The sequence below is a fragment of the Eurosta solidaginis genome, chromosome 3 (genome assembly GCF_040869045.1).
Source record: "Eurosta solidaginis isolate ZX-2024a chromosome 3, ASM4086904v1, whole genome shotgun sequence".
Classification (NCBI taxonomy): domain Eukaryota; kingdom Metazoa; phylum Arthropoda; class Insecta; order Diptera; family Tephritidae; genus Eurosta; species Eurosta solidaginis.
This window is the reverse complement of record NC_090321.1, coordinates 191,466,840-191,482,715: the sequence shown is the minus strand read 5'-3', so window position 1 is coordinate 191,482,715 and position 15,876 is coordinate 191,466,840. Positions and strand designations below refer to the sequence as shown.

The following is a 15,876-nucleotide window of genomic DNA, read 5'->3' as shown; positions in this document are numbered from 1 at the left end:
TATCCAGAACGAAGTTGAGCAAGAGTGACACGCGTTTCCCTGGGGAGTATGCGTTCCTCTTCCGCGAGTTTTGTATACTTTTATTTAAGTACTCGATTCGCCGGGCAATTCCCGGCATAAATGTCCGACGCCTATTTATGGAGTTCACCAAGGACCTGCTTGTGTTTTTTTCGCTTCATACGGCTGGGTTCTCAGGTGCCGTATTTTCTCAAAATGCTTACGGAGATGACTCCTTAAGCCCCTAGGCGGTGCTGGTTCATCAATCAGATGTCTGTTGGGATGCTCAGGTTTCTGGGTATTCAACAGGAACTGTTTGGTCAGCATCTTATTTCTCTCCATGATGGGGAGTATTCTCGCCTCATTATGCAGGTGGTGTTCTGGGTACATAAGAAGACACCCCGTGACAATTCTGAGAGCAGTATTTTGGCAGGCCTGTAGCTTCTTCCAGTGGGTAATTTTTAGGCTTGGCGACCATATGGGTGACGCGTAGCACGTAATCGGCTGGCTAATTGCTTTGTATGTAGTCATGAGCGTTTCTTTATCTTTTCCCCAGGTACTGCCACCGAGGGATTTGAGGATTTGTTTACGGCTCTGAATTCTCGGAACAATTGCGACTGCGTGCTCACCAAAATGTAGATCCTGATAAAAAATCAAACCCAAAATTTTGGGGTGTAGGATAGTCGGTAGCGTAGTGCCATCGACGTGGATGTTCAAAATGGTCGACATTTGGGACGTCCATGTTGTAAATAAGGTCGCGGAAGATTTAGTCGGCGATAATGCCAGGTTTCGCGAGGCGAAAAAACTGGAGAGATCAGGGAGGTAGCCGTTTATTTTATTGCATAGCTCATCGATCTTTGGGCCTGGGCCTGTGGCCATTATTGTGCAGTCATCGGCGTAGGAAACGATTGGTACTCCTTCCGGTGTTGAAGGTAGCTTAGATATGTAGAAATTAAACAAAAGTGGGGATAGGACACCACCCTGTGGCACCCCTTGTTTAATTCTCCTTGGTTTTGATGTTTCGTTTCTAAATTGCACCGATGCCTGCCGGCCACCCAGATAACTTGCGGTCCATTTTAAGACATGGGGGAAGGGTAGACCCTTCCAGGTCTTGCAGTAACGAGCCATGGTTAACCGTATCAAAAGCTTTTGATAGGTCTAGCGCTACGAGTACTGTTCTATGGTGGGAGCATTGATTTAAACCGCAATTTATGTGGGTGCTAATGGCATTTAGCGCGGTGGTAGTGCTATGGAGTTTTCTGAAGCCATGCTGATGAGAGGCTAGCTGCAAATTTGCTTGGAAATAAGGGAGCAAAATGGCTTCAAGCGTCTTTGCTACTGGCGATAGGAGAGATATGGGACGATACGACTCTCCTATGTTAGCTGGTTTCCCAGGCTTTAGTAGCGGGACCACCTTGGCCATTTTCCATTTCTCGGGTATGACAAAGGTGGAAAGAGACAGGTTGAAGACATGCGCTAAATATTTGAAACCCTCTTTCCCTAGGCTTTTGAGCATTGGCATGGCTATGCCGTCTGGGCCCACTGCTTTGGATGGTTTAGCGCGACCAATGGCGTCCTCAACCACTTTAGCGGTGATGGTGATTGGTGACGCGCTGAATTTGTGTTTATGTGCGTGTCTATTGGCTCTCCGTCTATCTTTGTCGACCATAGGATGCATTATGTATTGTCGGCAGAAAGCGCTCGCGCGTTTTTTCGCATCCGGCAGCACTTTGTCGCCAAAGGCGATGGAAACTTTGTCATTGTGCTTAGTCGGATTCGATAGGGACTTTACGGTGGACCAAAGTTTACCCACACCGGTAGAGAGGTTACAACCTCTTAGGTGCTCCTCCCTTTTCATCCGCTTGTGTTCGTCCACAAGCAATATGATGCGTTGGTTTATATCCCTTATTTGGGGGTCGCCTGGATCAAGCTGTCTTATAAGGTCACGTTCTCTCGCTAAGTTTGCGGCCTCCGCCGGGAAGTGGGACCGGATTTCGGGAATTCTCCCGGCGGGAATGAAACGTGCCGAGGAGGATTCAATGACCTTACGGAAGGCACACTCCCCTTGGCGGGCATCAGTCTGGATAGGGAGGGCAGCAAAGAGGTTGTCTGTAAAAGATTTATATTCTTCCCACTTTCCTTTTTTGAAGTCTATGAAAGTGCGTTTTTCGGTGACGATGAAGTCGGCGGTACGCTCGAGCGAAATAAGTATAGGCAGGTGGTCGGATGCCAATGTTACCATCGGCTGCCAGTTGACGCAGTTTACGAGTTATGCGCTCACGATTGAGATATCTGGCGAACTGTGACAGCTTCCTACCATACGTGTGGGGCGTCTCCGTTTATTGTGCAGAACGTCGTTTCTTTTATTTGATCCGCCAACATCTCACCCCTACTGTCCGCCCGGAAGTTTGAGTGCCATAGGACGTGATGGGCATTGAAATCGCCTAAGATAATGCGATTGTTGTCAGTGAGTAAGGCTCTGATATTAGGGCGGTATCCACTGGGGCAACAGGTGGCAGGAGGGATGTAGATGTTGATGATTTCTAGGTTTGCATCGCCTGACCGGACAGATAGGCCTTGACGTTCTAAGACTTTGTCCCTGCGGTCGATGCCAGGATCAAATATATAATATTGCACAGAGTGGTGTATGATAAACGCGAGGCCGTCTCCATTTCCGCTCTCGCGGTCTTTCCTGTGGACATTATACCTAGAGCAGGTCTGCAATGCAGATCTTGCTGTGAGTTAAGTCTCTTGAATCGCAGCAATGCGGATGTTGTGCCGCTTCATGAAATCGACTATCTCCGTAATCTTCCCAGTTAGTCCATTACAGTTTAACTGCAGAATTCTGAAGTGCATAAGGGAAGACGCCGCCACTCTGGGGGAAAGTGACGGGTGACTACGCCTGGGTTGTGGAAGGCCAGGGCGCAATTGCTGTTGTGGCCCTGGGACTGGACGTCCTTGGGCAAGCATCGGGGTACCCGGATGATTTGGGTTTGCGACCTGGCAACATGGCGCGATGAAACCCGTTGGGGGGTTGCCGTCGCGGAGATCAGAACATATAGGAAAGTGGCACCACCCAAGGCAGGAGCTGCATTGGGCGGATGTCGCAAACATATATATTCTGTGCTGGCAAACGGTGCAAACGGAGGTAGGGACTAAGAGTATATTTCCCTGACCTACACGATTGCTGCCGGAAAAGAGGGGGGCCGGAAAAGAGGGAGGGGGGGAGACGGGGGCAGGAGCTGATGCTCAACATTGCTACCGACTCTACTACGAAGGTAGTAGTTATGAGTGGTAGCAGCTGTTTGAGTTGTTGGCGCCGTGGGGCGCGAGCAGTAGCGGGTACTTTTTGTGGCTTGCTGAGCAGCGGGGCTGCTGGAAGGTAGTGGGGGCGGGCGCTTAGGCGTAGACTACGGGACGCCCTTGGGCGTGAACAGCAAGGAGCCATAAAAGATTTATAAAAGTTACGTGGACGTCGGGTTTTGGGATCAAGCCCAGAACAACCTGTCCGATGCAACCATCCCTTACACGAGACACACTGAACAGAGTATGACCGTCCTACAAAGACTCTTTTCCGGCAGATGCAGCAAAACCATTTCTCAGGACCGGGGTCAGGAGAGGAACGTGGATTGGATTCGATGCCTTCCCGGAGTAAGAAAATATGGAGCAGTCCTGCTGCAAGGAGCTGCGGGGGGATGACAATTTGTGGGAGGGTTGCAACAAATTAAATGGGGTCACACTGAAATGACAGTCCTTGGTCGGGAAAAATCCCGAGTCGCTCCGGTACATAGAACCGACTGCCTTGGGAAGCGAAATGGTCACGTAATAATGAGGAATCCCTTGAGGTGCTTTTCGACGCACATTTCCAAACGGGAGACGGTTTAGAAGAGCCAGCAGACATTACTCAGACTTGATCACGGAGCGGGTAGTGCCGGGCTTGGTGGCCGATACCAAGATCGAATGGGCAGTGAAGATGTTTTCTAAGTTTAAAACGTCGGGGCCAGATGGTATATTCCCGGCCATGCTACAAGTATCAAGTAGGGCGGTCGTGGACTGGCTTAAAATAATATTCGATGGGTGCATAGGACTGAATCATTTACCGCACTCTTGGAGAACTACTCGTGTAGCTTTCCTACCAAAGGCGGGGAAGATTGGTCACGCGAATCCCAAAGACTGTAGACCCATTAGTTTAACATCATCCTAGACAGTAAGCTGTCATAGAAGCTCAACGTGGAGGAGAGGGTGAAGAAGGCTTCAATGGCACTTTATGCATGTAAAAGAATGCTGGGGTGTACGTGGCGCTTATCGCCCTCTCTTTCTCATTGGGTTTTTACAGCGATTGTAAGCCCTATTCTACACTATGGAGTTCTTGTTTGGTGGAAAGCCACACAAAAAACGACATACCTCAAAAAAGTAGAGGGGGTATGCAGACTATCAATGCTTAGCATTACGGGATCCTTGAAAACAACCCCGACGGCTGCACTGTATGCCATTCTGCACATTCCACCTGTAGACCTGGTAGCAGAGAACATAGCATTAACAACTGCAACCAGGCTCGGTGCTTCGTGGCAGCTTGAGCACCGACCATACTGCCACATTCGGGTAGCACAAGACGAACAGACTACCTGAATTCCTATCTGCGCTTCGAGGGAGATCTTAAGGCCACAATAGAAGTGGACGGTTGGCGCAAGGGTGCGCTAATGGCGGACGAGGTGATACATGTGTACGCCGATGGTTCCAAAGAAGTGGAAGGAGTAGGGCCTGCGGTATACTGCGCTGATCCGGAAATAAGCAGATCCTGCAGGCTGCCGGATTACTGTAGCGTTTTTCAAGTGGAAATATTAGCCGTAACCAAAGCAGTAAAAACCCTGGAAGAGAATAGCTTAAGCTGCAACCGTGTTAACTCTTATATTGACAGTCAAGCAGCAATTAAGGCAATAATCTCGCATAGCACAGCATCTAAATGCGTGGTAGAGTGTAAGCAGTCTCTGGAGAGAATCGGGACAGGGAGAAGCATACCTCTATATTGGGTCCCAGAGCATATGGGAATAGATGGGAATGAAAAAGCGGATGAACTAGCTAAAAAGGGCGCATCCCTTGAAGCTGGCTCGTAGATGTCCCAATTAGACTGGGCGAGATTAAGCGAAGGTGAGAGGTGCACATGATCGACCAAGCGGGAAAGGCGTGGGTTCAAGCGCGGGGCTGTAAAGTGTCGAAGATTATGTGTAGGTCTTACAACCTTAGACTAACAAAGTTTCTTCTATCATTAAAAGGAGAGGACTGTAGACTCATGACGGGTATTCTGACTGGACACTGCCTTTTGGCGTTACATGCCTTTAAATTAGGCTTGGTCAGTGATAGCAGATATAGGAAGTGCGGGTGGGAGGAGGAAACGATCGAGCACGTTCTGTGCTCGTGCCCTGCGCTTGCCAGGCTAAAACTCCAGCTACTAGGAGTGATACAGCTGTCAGATGTAGAAGCAGCAAGTGGCTTAAGTCCTAGGAAGCTGCTAGTATTTGCCAAGAGGACGGAGTTATTTTATAACATAGGTCCTTGTTTTTGATATGGTTTTTCAGTTTGGCCATTCAAGCAAACTTCTGGTAACACTACGAACTCAATCAGTCTATGTGAGGTCCTCATGGACCGACCAGTTCAACCTAACCTAACCTATGTCCCAAAAAAGGTATATTTTAAATTAATTTATAGATCAGTCTAATACTAGCATGCGAACTTAGGTAAGGAGTGTGTTGAAATTCCATAGGTTGGTGCTAAAATAAACAAATTTTAAAAACATAATTATTTTTTCTTTACATTACGCAAATTTACAAATCTGACTGCGTTCGAAATAATTAACCGAACTTTTTTCCATTTATGCATGCATGTATGTATCGTAGTTTCGAGTTATTACTATTCATGTAATTATTGGTATGTATGTACATATATATATATATATTTGCATCTATGTTGTTTATGTATTTGTAAAATGCATGTGACGTTTTTTGTTTTCGTCATATGTGTGCGTGTAAGTATAATATTTATTTATGTGTGTAAGTATGTAGCATAAAAATATTTTATTTATTTAATTTAAATTTATTGTAAGAATTATATTATTTGATTCAACTTTTTGTTTGTATTGGTTTTTTGTTTATATTGGTTTTTCTTTTCTATACAATTGATATGGTTAAGTTGATGAGTTGCGTTGTTTTTGACACTTGCCTTGAGCTGTCAGTTCTGAGTTGTTGACGTTTCGGTGACATATGCGTTTGCGCATGTACAAAGGTATTACATACATACATATATGTATGTTTGTATGTATATATATTAATATTGTAAAGTAATTTGAGTTACTCTTTAATTTCACTTTATTTATTTGGAAGTTTTTATGTATGGATTATATAATATATTGTTTGTTGAATAGTAATTATTTTTTTTTTACTATATTTTTTGTTTAAGAAGCATTTTAAGATATTGTTTTTATAATATAATACATTAATATATGCAAATTTTAATATTTTTTGGTGGAGAAGGTGGTTAGGTTGAGCTCTGCTGTGTAGTAATTATTTGGTTTTATGCGATTGCAGTTTTTTTTTATATAATTTTTGTTTAATATATGTTGCATATATTCACTTATAAAATACATACATATATATTTATATGTTTTTTTTTTATTTGTTTTACGCTTTTCTTTTTTCCATGCAAGTTTGGTATGTATGTATGTATGTAAGTGTATGCATTTTGTTTAGAAACTTTCTTTAGTTTCGTTTGAAGAAGACACAATTTCAAATTGACGTTACATGGTGTGACTGAGTTTGCAAAAATAAGAACAAATTAAAAAAAAAAAAAACAAAAAATTTGGATAACAAAATTGTTTTTTTTTTAAATATACACATAACAGGAAAGAGGCTAACGACAAGCTAACTACAAATTGGTTTCTAATAAATTAAAGTGCACTATTATCTATTTATTTTGTAAGCAAACAAGGTAACTACTTTTCATGTAAATAGCCGAAAGAGTGGTTTGTTTTACTTCTACTAATTTTAGTCGATATATACATAAGTAAGCCCATTTTCAAGTGTTATAATAAAATAAGTATTCCCTATATATGGTGCGTTGAAATCCAACTAAAAGCCGCCAACACATGGCGCTTATTCTGGATGCATGAAACCAGTTCTAAATGAAGGAGGCCCGACATTAATTTATGTTTTTATTTTTTTTCAATTTTTAAGACAATTTTAAAGATCAAAAAGTTATTTGCAATGCGGTTTGGAAATTTATAATTTTTCGAATATTTTTCGCTTAACTTCTTCACACATGATTTAATCACAAGAGGTTTGCTAGGCTGACAAATTTTTTGACAATGGCAGCCAAATTGCTCCCAAATTGAATTGACATCCGTTAACCGTGTAGTTACTTTGCGTCTTTTCGAAAAATTTTATTAGTAGAAATAGGAAGCAATCAATTTTCAAACACCCGATACGCTGAACTGCATAATTCCTTAGAACAGTGTTTTTCAATATATGATGAACTTATTAACTATGCCATGATCTATTTGTGTGGCTCAATATAGGTAATTTTATGAATAATACGGACACCAAGGAATCGTGCATTTTCGTAAGCATATAAACATACGTAACCTAACCCCAATCAAAATTCATCGTCCAACGTCAAAAACTCGACTAGTAAATCGATTCACGTAAAAATGTCATTAGTAAATAAATAATGGAGATGCCATAACGAAATGTACTCGGAACATTCGTCTCCATTTAAGAATTTGTCGAATCGTTTTATGTAAGTATATTTAGATTATTATGTATATAATTATTTAGAATATTAAGACCTCGTGAGGTAGTATCAAACGAACGTGTTCCGAATATTCTAAATTAATGGTTTATCCGGGACATTTCCATGGATAATTAAAAGGAAAAGTGCTTTCCGAAATTTCAGAATAAAAAGGTGAATACTCTGTGTGTAGCAGGACCGTACAAAAGATTAACTCTTTTGTGAAAATCAAGATCGGAATAAACATTTCTAAGACAATAAGCAATTTTCTTTTAGGTATTTTTTTTGTCAGTTCATTGCAGCTGCTGAATAGAGTATTACGCCATGTCGGCTGCCAGTTCGAAATCGTCCTATCTCAAAATATTTTTAAAAAATTTTACATTTCAGGATTTGTCACACAAACGCCTTATCTCAGAATGCTTTTCATTAATTCCCCCTTATGTCAAAATACATTGAATTTATACTCAGATAGGGAGTTTTTGAAACAAATTTAGATATAGTATATTTTTGAATAAAATTCTAATGTACGGCATTCGTCAAACAAATTCTGAAAGAATGATCAAGACAACATAACTACTTATCAATTCACGAAATATTTAGTAGAAAATGATTTATTTCCCCCAAAATCTGTTGGCATTTACAAACTTATTATCACTACTAATATACTACTAAAGGTGCTTTTCTACTACAATTTTTGCTGAAGGGGATTTGATTATTCCACATTTTCCCCCCATTTTTAATTTGGGAGCGTCAAAGCTCTATCATCATTTGGGAACAAACTTCTAATTGAATCATGTACATACTTCAAATATGTAGTTTTTATATCCAGCTGTACTTTTACACAAAGTTATAATAGATGGGATAACGGTTGGTTGTACACGTATAAAGGAATCGAGATAGATATATACTTCCATATATCAAAATCATCAGTATCGAAAAAATTTGATGGGCCCTGTCCGTCCGTCCGCCTGTCCGTTAACACGATAACTTGAGTAATTATTGAGATATCTTCACCATCTGGATCCAGAAGAGGTTGGTATTGAAAATGAGCGAAATCGGATGATAACCACGCCCACTTTTTATATATATAACATTTTGGAAACACACAAAAAACCGGATTATGACTGTGGACTGATATTGAGACTCTTGATAAAAATTAAAAAAATAATTTAAAATGGGCGTGGCACCGCCCACTTGTGATAAAATCAATTTTACAAATATTATTAATCATAAATCAAAAATCGTTTAACCTATAGTAATAAAATTCTGCAGAGGTTGCCTTTACCATAGGGAATGCTTTGAAGAAAAATTAACGAAATCGGTTAAGGACCACGCCCACTTTTATATAAAAGATTTTTAAAAGGGTCGTGGATCAATAAAATAAGCTATATCTTTGCAAAAAAGAGCTTTTATTTAAAGGTATTTCATTTCCCAAGTGGATTTATAACAGTAAATAGGAAAAACCTTCAAATTTTAAAAAGTGGGCGTGGCACCGCCCCATAATAATTATCATTCGGCCTTCAATTCAACACAACCTGCTGTTTCTCAAAATTATCGAAGAGAAAATAATCGAAGAGAAGTGACAGCCGTTCCGCCTCTTAAAGTGATCTTTGTATCAAGGCTGTATGCATCACCATCGGAAGATGACATTTCTAATTATATCTGCACTAAGCTAGGTGCTGAAACAGGTGGCATCAATGTCTTCAAGTTTACTTTTAAATATGCGAGAGATATATCTTCCTTCAAAATGTCGTTTCCTGATAAATATTTTGATAAGGTACTGGATACTTCCTTCTTGCCGACTCATTCTGTGGTTTATGTATACTCCAAAAAGCATGTCAATATGTCAAAAAACTAAGAGACCTGTGCTGTGAGAGCAGCACATACCTTTATAGCTGTCTACCGTCCTGTTCAAAATGTCGGGGAGTTGATAATATTTCCATAAATGGCATCCAAAAGCAATTGAGTATCTACTATCAAAATGTCTCCGGAATGCGAACTAAGTCTAACGTAATGTACAATATGAGTTCGCATGCAGACTATGCGTGTTCGTTCTTATCGAAACCTGGCTAAATCCTGAGTTCCTTGATGTTAAGTTTTTTGACTCTAACCTGTATATTGTCTATCGCAAGTACCGCGATTTTTCCAAAACTGGCCTCTCTAGAGGCTGTGGAGTTTTAATTGCCATACGCCGGCACATCAACTCATCGCTTGTGGAGCTGAAAGATCAAGACTCGCTTTGGACCAACTGTGTGTCTCAGTTCGTGGCATCTCTGAAATTTTTATCTGTGCGTAGATGCAGGTAATAATCAACTTTTAGTAAAAGTAGGAAAATTTCGTTAATAACCCTGCCCTGTTTTTTGTAATAAAGCTTTTTAGTACAATGGTATTTGTGTGTTTATTATTATTGTTCTGTTATATCTTTATTTTAAAATAAACAGTAGGGAAATCCGCTCAAGGTCATTGGTGTTAGCCTCTGCTTCTTTTAAAAGAAAATTAGTTCAGAATAGAACCATATGTATATGTATTATTGCGCAGCCTTGTTACACTATTAAGCATACAAAACAAGCAACAACAGCATTTCAAGTGTACAGCTAGGTATGTAAAGTTCGGTTTCACCCGAGCTTAGAATTCCTTACCTGTTTGACTCACAAATCAAGGCGAATTCAGTACCAGTTGTTGTTATCCCAACAGCGAATTGCATCTTCTTGATTCTTTTCCAGAAAACGCTTTGTACAACAATATGTCAGTTAATCGAAATCGATGCAAATTTTTATTGGAATTGACACCCTTCTGCACGGCGAGTTGGTTGAATTAGCTTTGCCATCACATTGCATAAATTCGCCTTGCTTAGAAATATTTCAATATAAGTTTCTTACAGAGGCTGCCAAGCCAACGATGATTTACTCTACGTCCAGTTGTTAGCTCAATTTTTGTAGTCAACTCAAATTCAGTTACTTTCCGTAGTCCCGTAACATAGTCAATTATTAACTAAAGTTTTCTTAGCTATTGATAGTTTTTTTCTGCAAGGAATATCTATCTCTTTTGCAAGGAATATCGCTTTTTCGTAATTGGTTTTTTTTTTTTGAAGAAAATGCTAACCTAATATTTATCTAAATACGTCGTCCTCAGAATTCATAAAAAAATGCTTCAACGCTTTAAAAATTGGTTTTTATAAATGTTTCAATGTAAAAAAAATAAGGTTTACACGTAGGACAAATTTTAATTGATTCAAAAGTTGACTGCCTACTATTTTGTTGCATGCGCTTATTTCACGCTTATATCCAAATCAACAAAAAATTCAATGAGAAATTTCCCGATTTAAAGAGCCTTTTATATGGATATTTTTGAAAATGTACTCATGCAGCAGACGGTCCTTCCGAGAATCGCATGCAACAGATGATATAGTTTATTGACCAATTTTTTTCATAGAACCCGTTTTTGTTTGCACTTGATACAGTCAACCACATATTGAAGATTTGAGATGAATAATTAACCAAATTCAATGAGAATAACAGCAATTTTTATATTAAAATATATTTCTTTGTTAAGTGGATACAGAAATTGATTCCAAAATTGATCAATGTAAAAATGTCTTTATTTCGATTTCGCTTGAAAAACATCCACCTTAGGATTTTTTAAAATGGCCCATCTTAGCTGAGAGCTTTTGAATTAATATTGTAAATAAAGCGTTATCTATAAAATCCTATAATTGCAAGTTTGTAGAAAAGCTTAAAAGTAGGGGTCATCAAAAGTTTAAAAAGTTAAATTCTTTTATAAAAAATAAAATAAATGTAAGGCGCGATAACCTCCGAAGAGATCTAAGGCCGAGCTTCTCTTCCAATTTGCGTCGTGCTCCTCTTGATTTTCCCTACAAATTGGCCGGACGGGACCTACATGTTTTATGCCGACTCCGAACGGCAAGGCAGATGAGTTTTCACTGAGAGTTTTTCATGGCAGAAATACACCCGGAGCGCTTGCCAAACATTGCCGAGGGGCGACCCCGCTTAGAAAAATTTTATTCTAATTTAAAAATCTTATTTCTAAAATTTTGATGTTGCTTTTCCCGGGGTGCGAACCCAGGGCATACGGTGTGGTAGGCGGAGCACGCTACCATCACACCACGGTGGCCAAAATGCACACACGTTGTCAAAGGGTTTATTATAAGTATAAAGGTACATCCTGTCGGGCATACTCGACGTTCCATGTGTGTCTTCAGTAGCGCTAAAATGTAGGTCTCATGCTTCATCTGTCTATGATGTTATAAATATGTACTGGCATGTACTGTCATCATATTTCGGAGCAAAATCGTCAACGCAACTTTGCTCACTAAAAATTACTAAATGGTACAATGCTCAGATGGAGTATTTCTTGGTCTTCTATGAATACTCTAAGAAATAACGAAAATTTTGAGCCGCAATGAAAGACAGAGGTCGCATATGCAGACGATTAAGTTCTGATCACAGGTAAATCATTTAGAGTGATTATTAATCTGCAACATTACGCTATAGGCAGAACAAATCGGGTTAAGATGAATAAAACGTCCAGTTCCCTAGAAAATAAAAAAAAAAATGCCTTCTTTGCCTTGCTGAGTTTCTACAGCACAACGATAAACCTCTCCTCTGAAGTCAGTTCAAGAAATTTTCTTTGGTTTGATGGACCTTCGCGGCCGAGAAATGAGAAGGCAAAGTTAAATTTCCCTTTTTGCCGCCTACGCGTTTCTACGCTCTCACGCCGTCCACAGAGATTCTAACATAAAATAAATACAAATACAAATTTTTAGTTATACCAAAAAAATTAAAACTTTACTAGCATTAAAAATATGTATAAAGCTATCTAAGAACTTCTCTTCAGAGCTGAATTTAGGCATAAAAAAAAAAAAGAAAAAAGTTTTGAAATACAAGCAACAAATTGAGAAAAAAAGAAATATTGCATAAGTATTAAATACCTAGCTACACTATTTAATATTATCTTAGTAACAAGTCAATTTTAACAATTAACAAATACCTAGATAATATAATGACAAAGAATAATCGGTAGCCATTTAATAGACACGCTTGCACCATAGTTTTCATGAGTGATTCTGTGAATATAATTAAGAATTTCTGTATATTGGTGGGTCTGTATATCTTATATACGTAACCAACACCTCAGATGCGAGTACGCTCATTTTAATAATTTTTGTATAATTTTTTTCACGTATTTATGTGTGTAACATACAAACTTCATTTCATATTTTCATACTAAGTTATTTAATTGTAATAATTATCTATATAAGTATATGCCAAGGTATAAATACAAATATTAAGCTAGTTTTGTTTTTGTTTTATTTAATATATAGTAATAAATACTTATCCATTTCTTTAATAGCTTTTGTTAGTATTTTTTTAAGTATAAACCTACTGTTCGTTTAATTTTGTATAATCAATTTAATAATTTGTTCGCTCTTTTAAAGTTCAGTTTTTAACGAGTTTTATTCGATTGCTTGCATTGTTTTTTTGTTTTGTTTATTTTAAAATCACCAATTTTAGGTTTGTTGTATAGAACTCAAAAATGCCGGATCAACGGACGCAACTTTGGCGGTTAAAAAGGCGTGCATGCAGAAGAGTAAACTTTGTAGTACTTGACATTCCAGTTCCTGTAAAAAGGGAACATTGAATTATAGAATTAAATATTTAGGAAAAATTAATAATATTGTATTAAAAACTTAAATGTAAAACATCGGTTACGTGTTATAATGTCCGTAGAATTAATGTGAATTGATACACCCAGAAAAAAAACACTTTCCTTAAATGAGGAAAACATTTTCCAAACAAATTTTCTTCATACAATGGTTTTTGTAATTGATATTAGAGAAAAATTGTAAGTTTACAAACGGCGGTGGTTACTAGGACATGTTTCTGAATTTCACTTCTTCATCAGCTAGCTTTTCGGGAGCTGAGCGTTGAACTCGAATCTCCAACATTCATATCAGTGCAAGCCTTTTTTCGAGTTCAAAGCTCAGCTCCCGAAAAGCTAGCTGATGAAGAAGTGAAATTCAGAAACATGTCCTAGTAACCACCGCCGTTTGTAAACTTACAATTTTTCTGTAATATCAATTACAAAAACCATTGTATAAAGCAATATGAGCAAAGCTCGCTAATTAAATACAAATTTTCTTCATATTTAGAAAACATTCAATAAATCAATTCAATAAATAATAGTATCAAATTTTTATTTAAAAATCTTCATTCATTGAAGGAAGATTTTCTCCAATTTTTTCAATCGAGAATACTTTATTGAACTTTTCACAAAATATTTACATGAACCAGTTAAAAAAAAATAAATGTAAGGCGCTATAACCTACACATTGGCGGGAAGGGGCCTACTTGTTTTATGCCGACTCCCAATGTCATGTTTAAGGCCAGGGGCGGATTAAAGATTTACGAGGCCCGTGACTAAAATGAATATGGGGCCCACTTAAGGGGAGCAAAATATGATCTTTTTTAAAATAAATAAAAACTGTTATAATTATTTTTATAATTTATTCTCGCAAATATTTTTTCTTTGGTACTAATATATTAAAAACTATAAATTATACAATTAAAAAAAATTTTTCTTGATTTTGTTCTGGCAAAGTCACTTATCAAATCATCAAAATCAATCGATCGAAGTAAATCAACTTCAATGCTTAACCTCATCAATGCGGACAACCGTTCATCTAACATAGTTGATCGATACATATTTTTTATTCTTTTTAAAACCGAGAATGACCTTTCAGATTCGCAGTTTGCTATTGGAATCGTAACCAAAATCCTGTAAGCGATGTAGATATTCGGGAATACTTCGATCATGTTCACATTTGCAATCCAATTAAGAACTTTCAAAGGGCACAGAATTTGTTCTTAACGAGTGCGTGTATTCTTTTCCATATTACTATTGTATATAAATTTTCAGGTCCAAAATTAAATTATGTGTACGCAAATACGTAATATGATATTATTTATTCGAGCGCGCGGGGCCCTCCCGATGCTGTGGCCCGGGGCTATAGCCCCTCCTTTAATTCGCCCCTGTTTAAGCGAGTTTTGAGTTTTTACTGAGAATTTTTTCATGGCAGAAATACACTAGGAGTGCTTGCAAAACACTGCCGAGGGGCGACCTCGATTAGAAAAATGTTCTCCTAATTGAAGATGTTGCTTTGCCCGTGGCGTGAACTCAGGATCTTCGGTGTGGTGGCCGGGGCACGTTACCATCATACCATGGCGCCCGCCACATGAACCAGTTAGCTGAGTGAATGAGCGCACTCAATTGTAAAGTTGAGTCGACTACAAATCCATGGATGTGTGACAGTTACACAATTTTATTTTTCTCTTCTTTTGTGACAACGCACTGCACTCAAGTGGCCCAATGAATCCTGCTCAAAAAATTTTTTTTATACCCCGCTGTACTTGTATTATAAATTTGATTGGATAACGGTTGGTTGTACAGGTATAAAGGAATGGAGATAGATATATACTTCCATATTTCAAAATCACCACTTCCGAAAAAAAAATTTGATTAAGCCAGGTCCGTCCGTCTGTTCGTCCGTTTACACCATAACTTGAGCAAATATTGAGATATCTTCACTAAATTCGGTAAACGGGCTTGTCTGGACCCAAAATAGATTGGTGTTGAAAATAAACGAAAGCGGACGATAATCAATGAAATTTGCTATGTGGATTGGTTTTACGATACAAAACATAAATTCCAAAAATTTTTTGTTATATGGGCGTGGTCCCACCCAAATTTAGAAGAAAACAAGTAAGGAAGGTTAAGTTCGGGTGTAACCGAACATTACATACTCAGTTGAGAGCTATGGTGACAACATAAGGGAAAATAACCATGTAGGAAAATGAACCGAGGGAAACCCTGGAATGTGTTTGTATGACACGTGTATCAAATGAAAGGCATTAAAGAGTATTTTATGAGGGAGTGGGCCATAGTTCTATAGGTGGACGCCATTTAGGGATATAGTCATAAAGGTGGATCAGGGTTGACTCTAGAATGCGTTTGTACGATATGGGTATCAAATGAAAGGTAGTAATGAGTATTTTAAAAGGGCGTGGACCTAAGTACTATAGA

General features: G+C 38.6%; 1 protein-coding gene across 4 annotated transcripts in view; it reads right to left on the bottom strand.

The window, feature by feature from the left end:
* Nucleotides 1-13,089: 13,089 nt before the first annotated feature.
* Syn2 (Syntrophin-like 2) overlaps nt 13,090-15,876 on the bottom strand; it is a 182,857-nt gene continuing 180,070 nt past the window's right edge. For all 4 annotated transcript variants that reach the window (XM_067777878.1, XM_067777877.1, XM_067777880.1 and 1 more), the window contains one exon: nt 13,090-13,414. In XM_067777878.1, the coding sequence (XP_067633979.1) occupies nt 13,304-13,414 (111 nt within the window). In that variant the 3' untranslated portion in view covers nt 13,090-13,303. The remainder of the gene's footprint in view (nt 13,415-15,876) is intronic.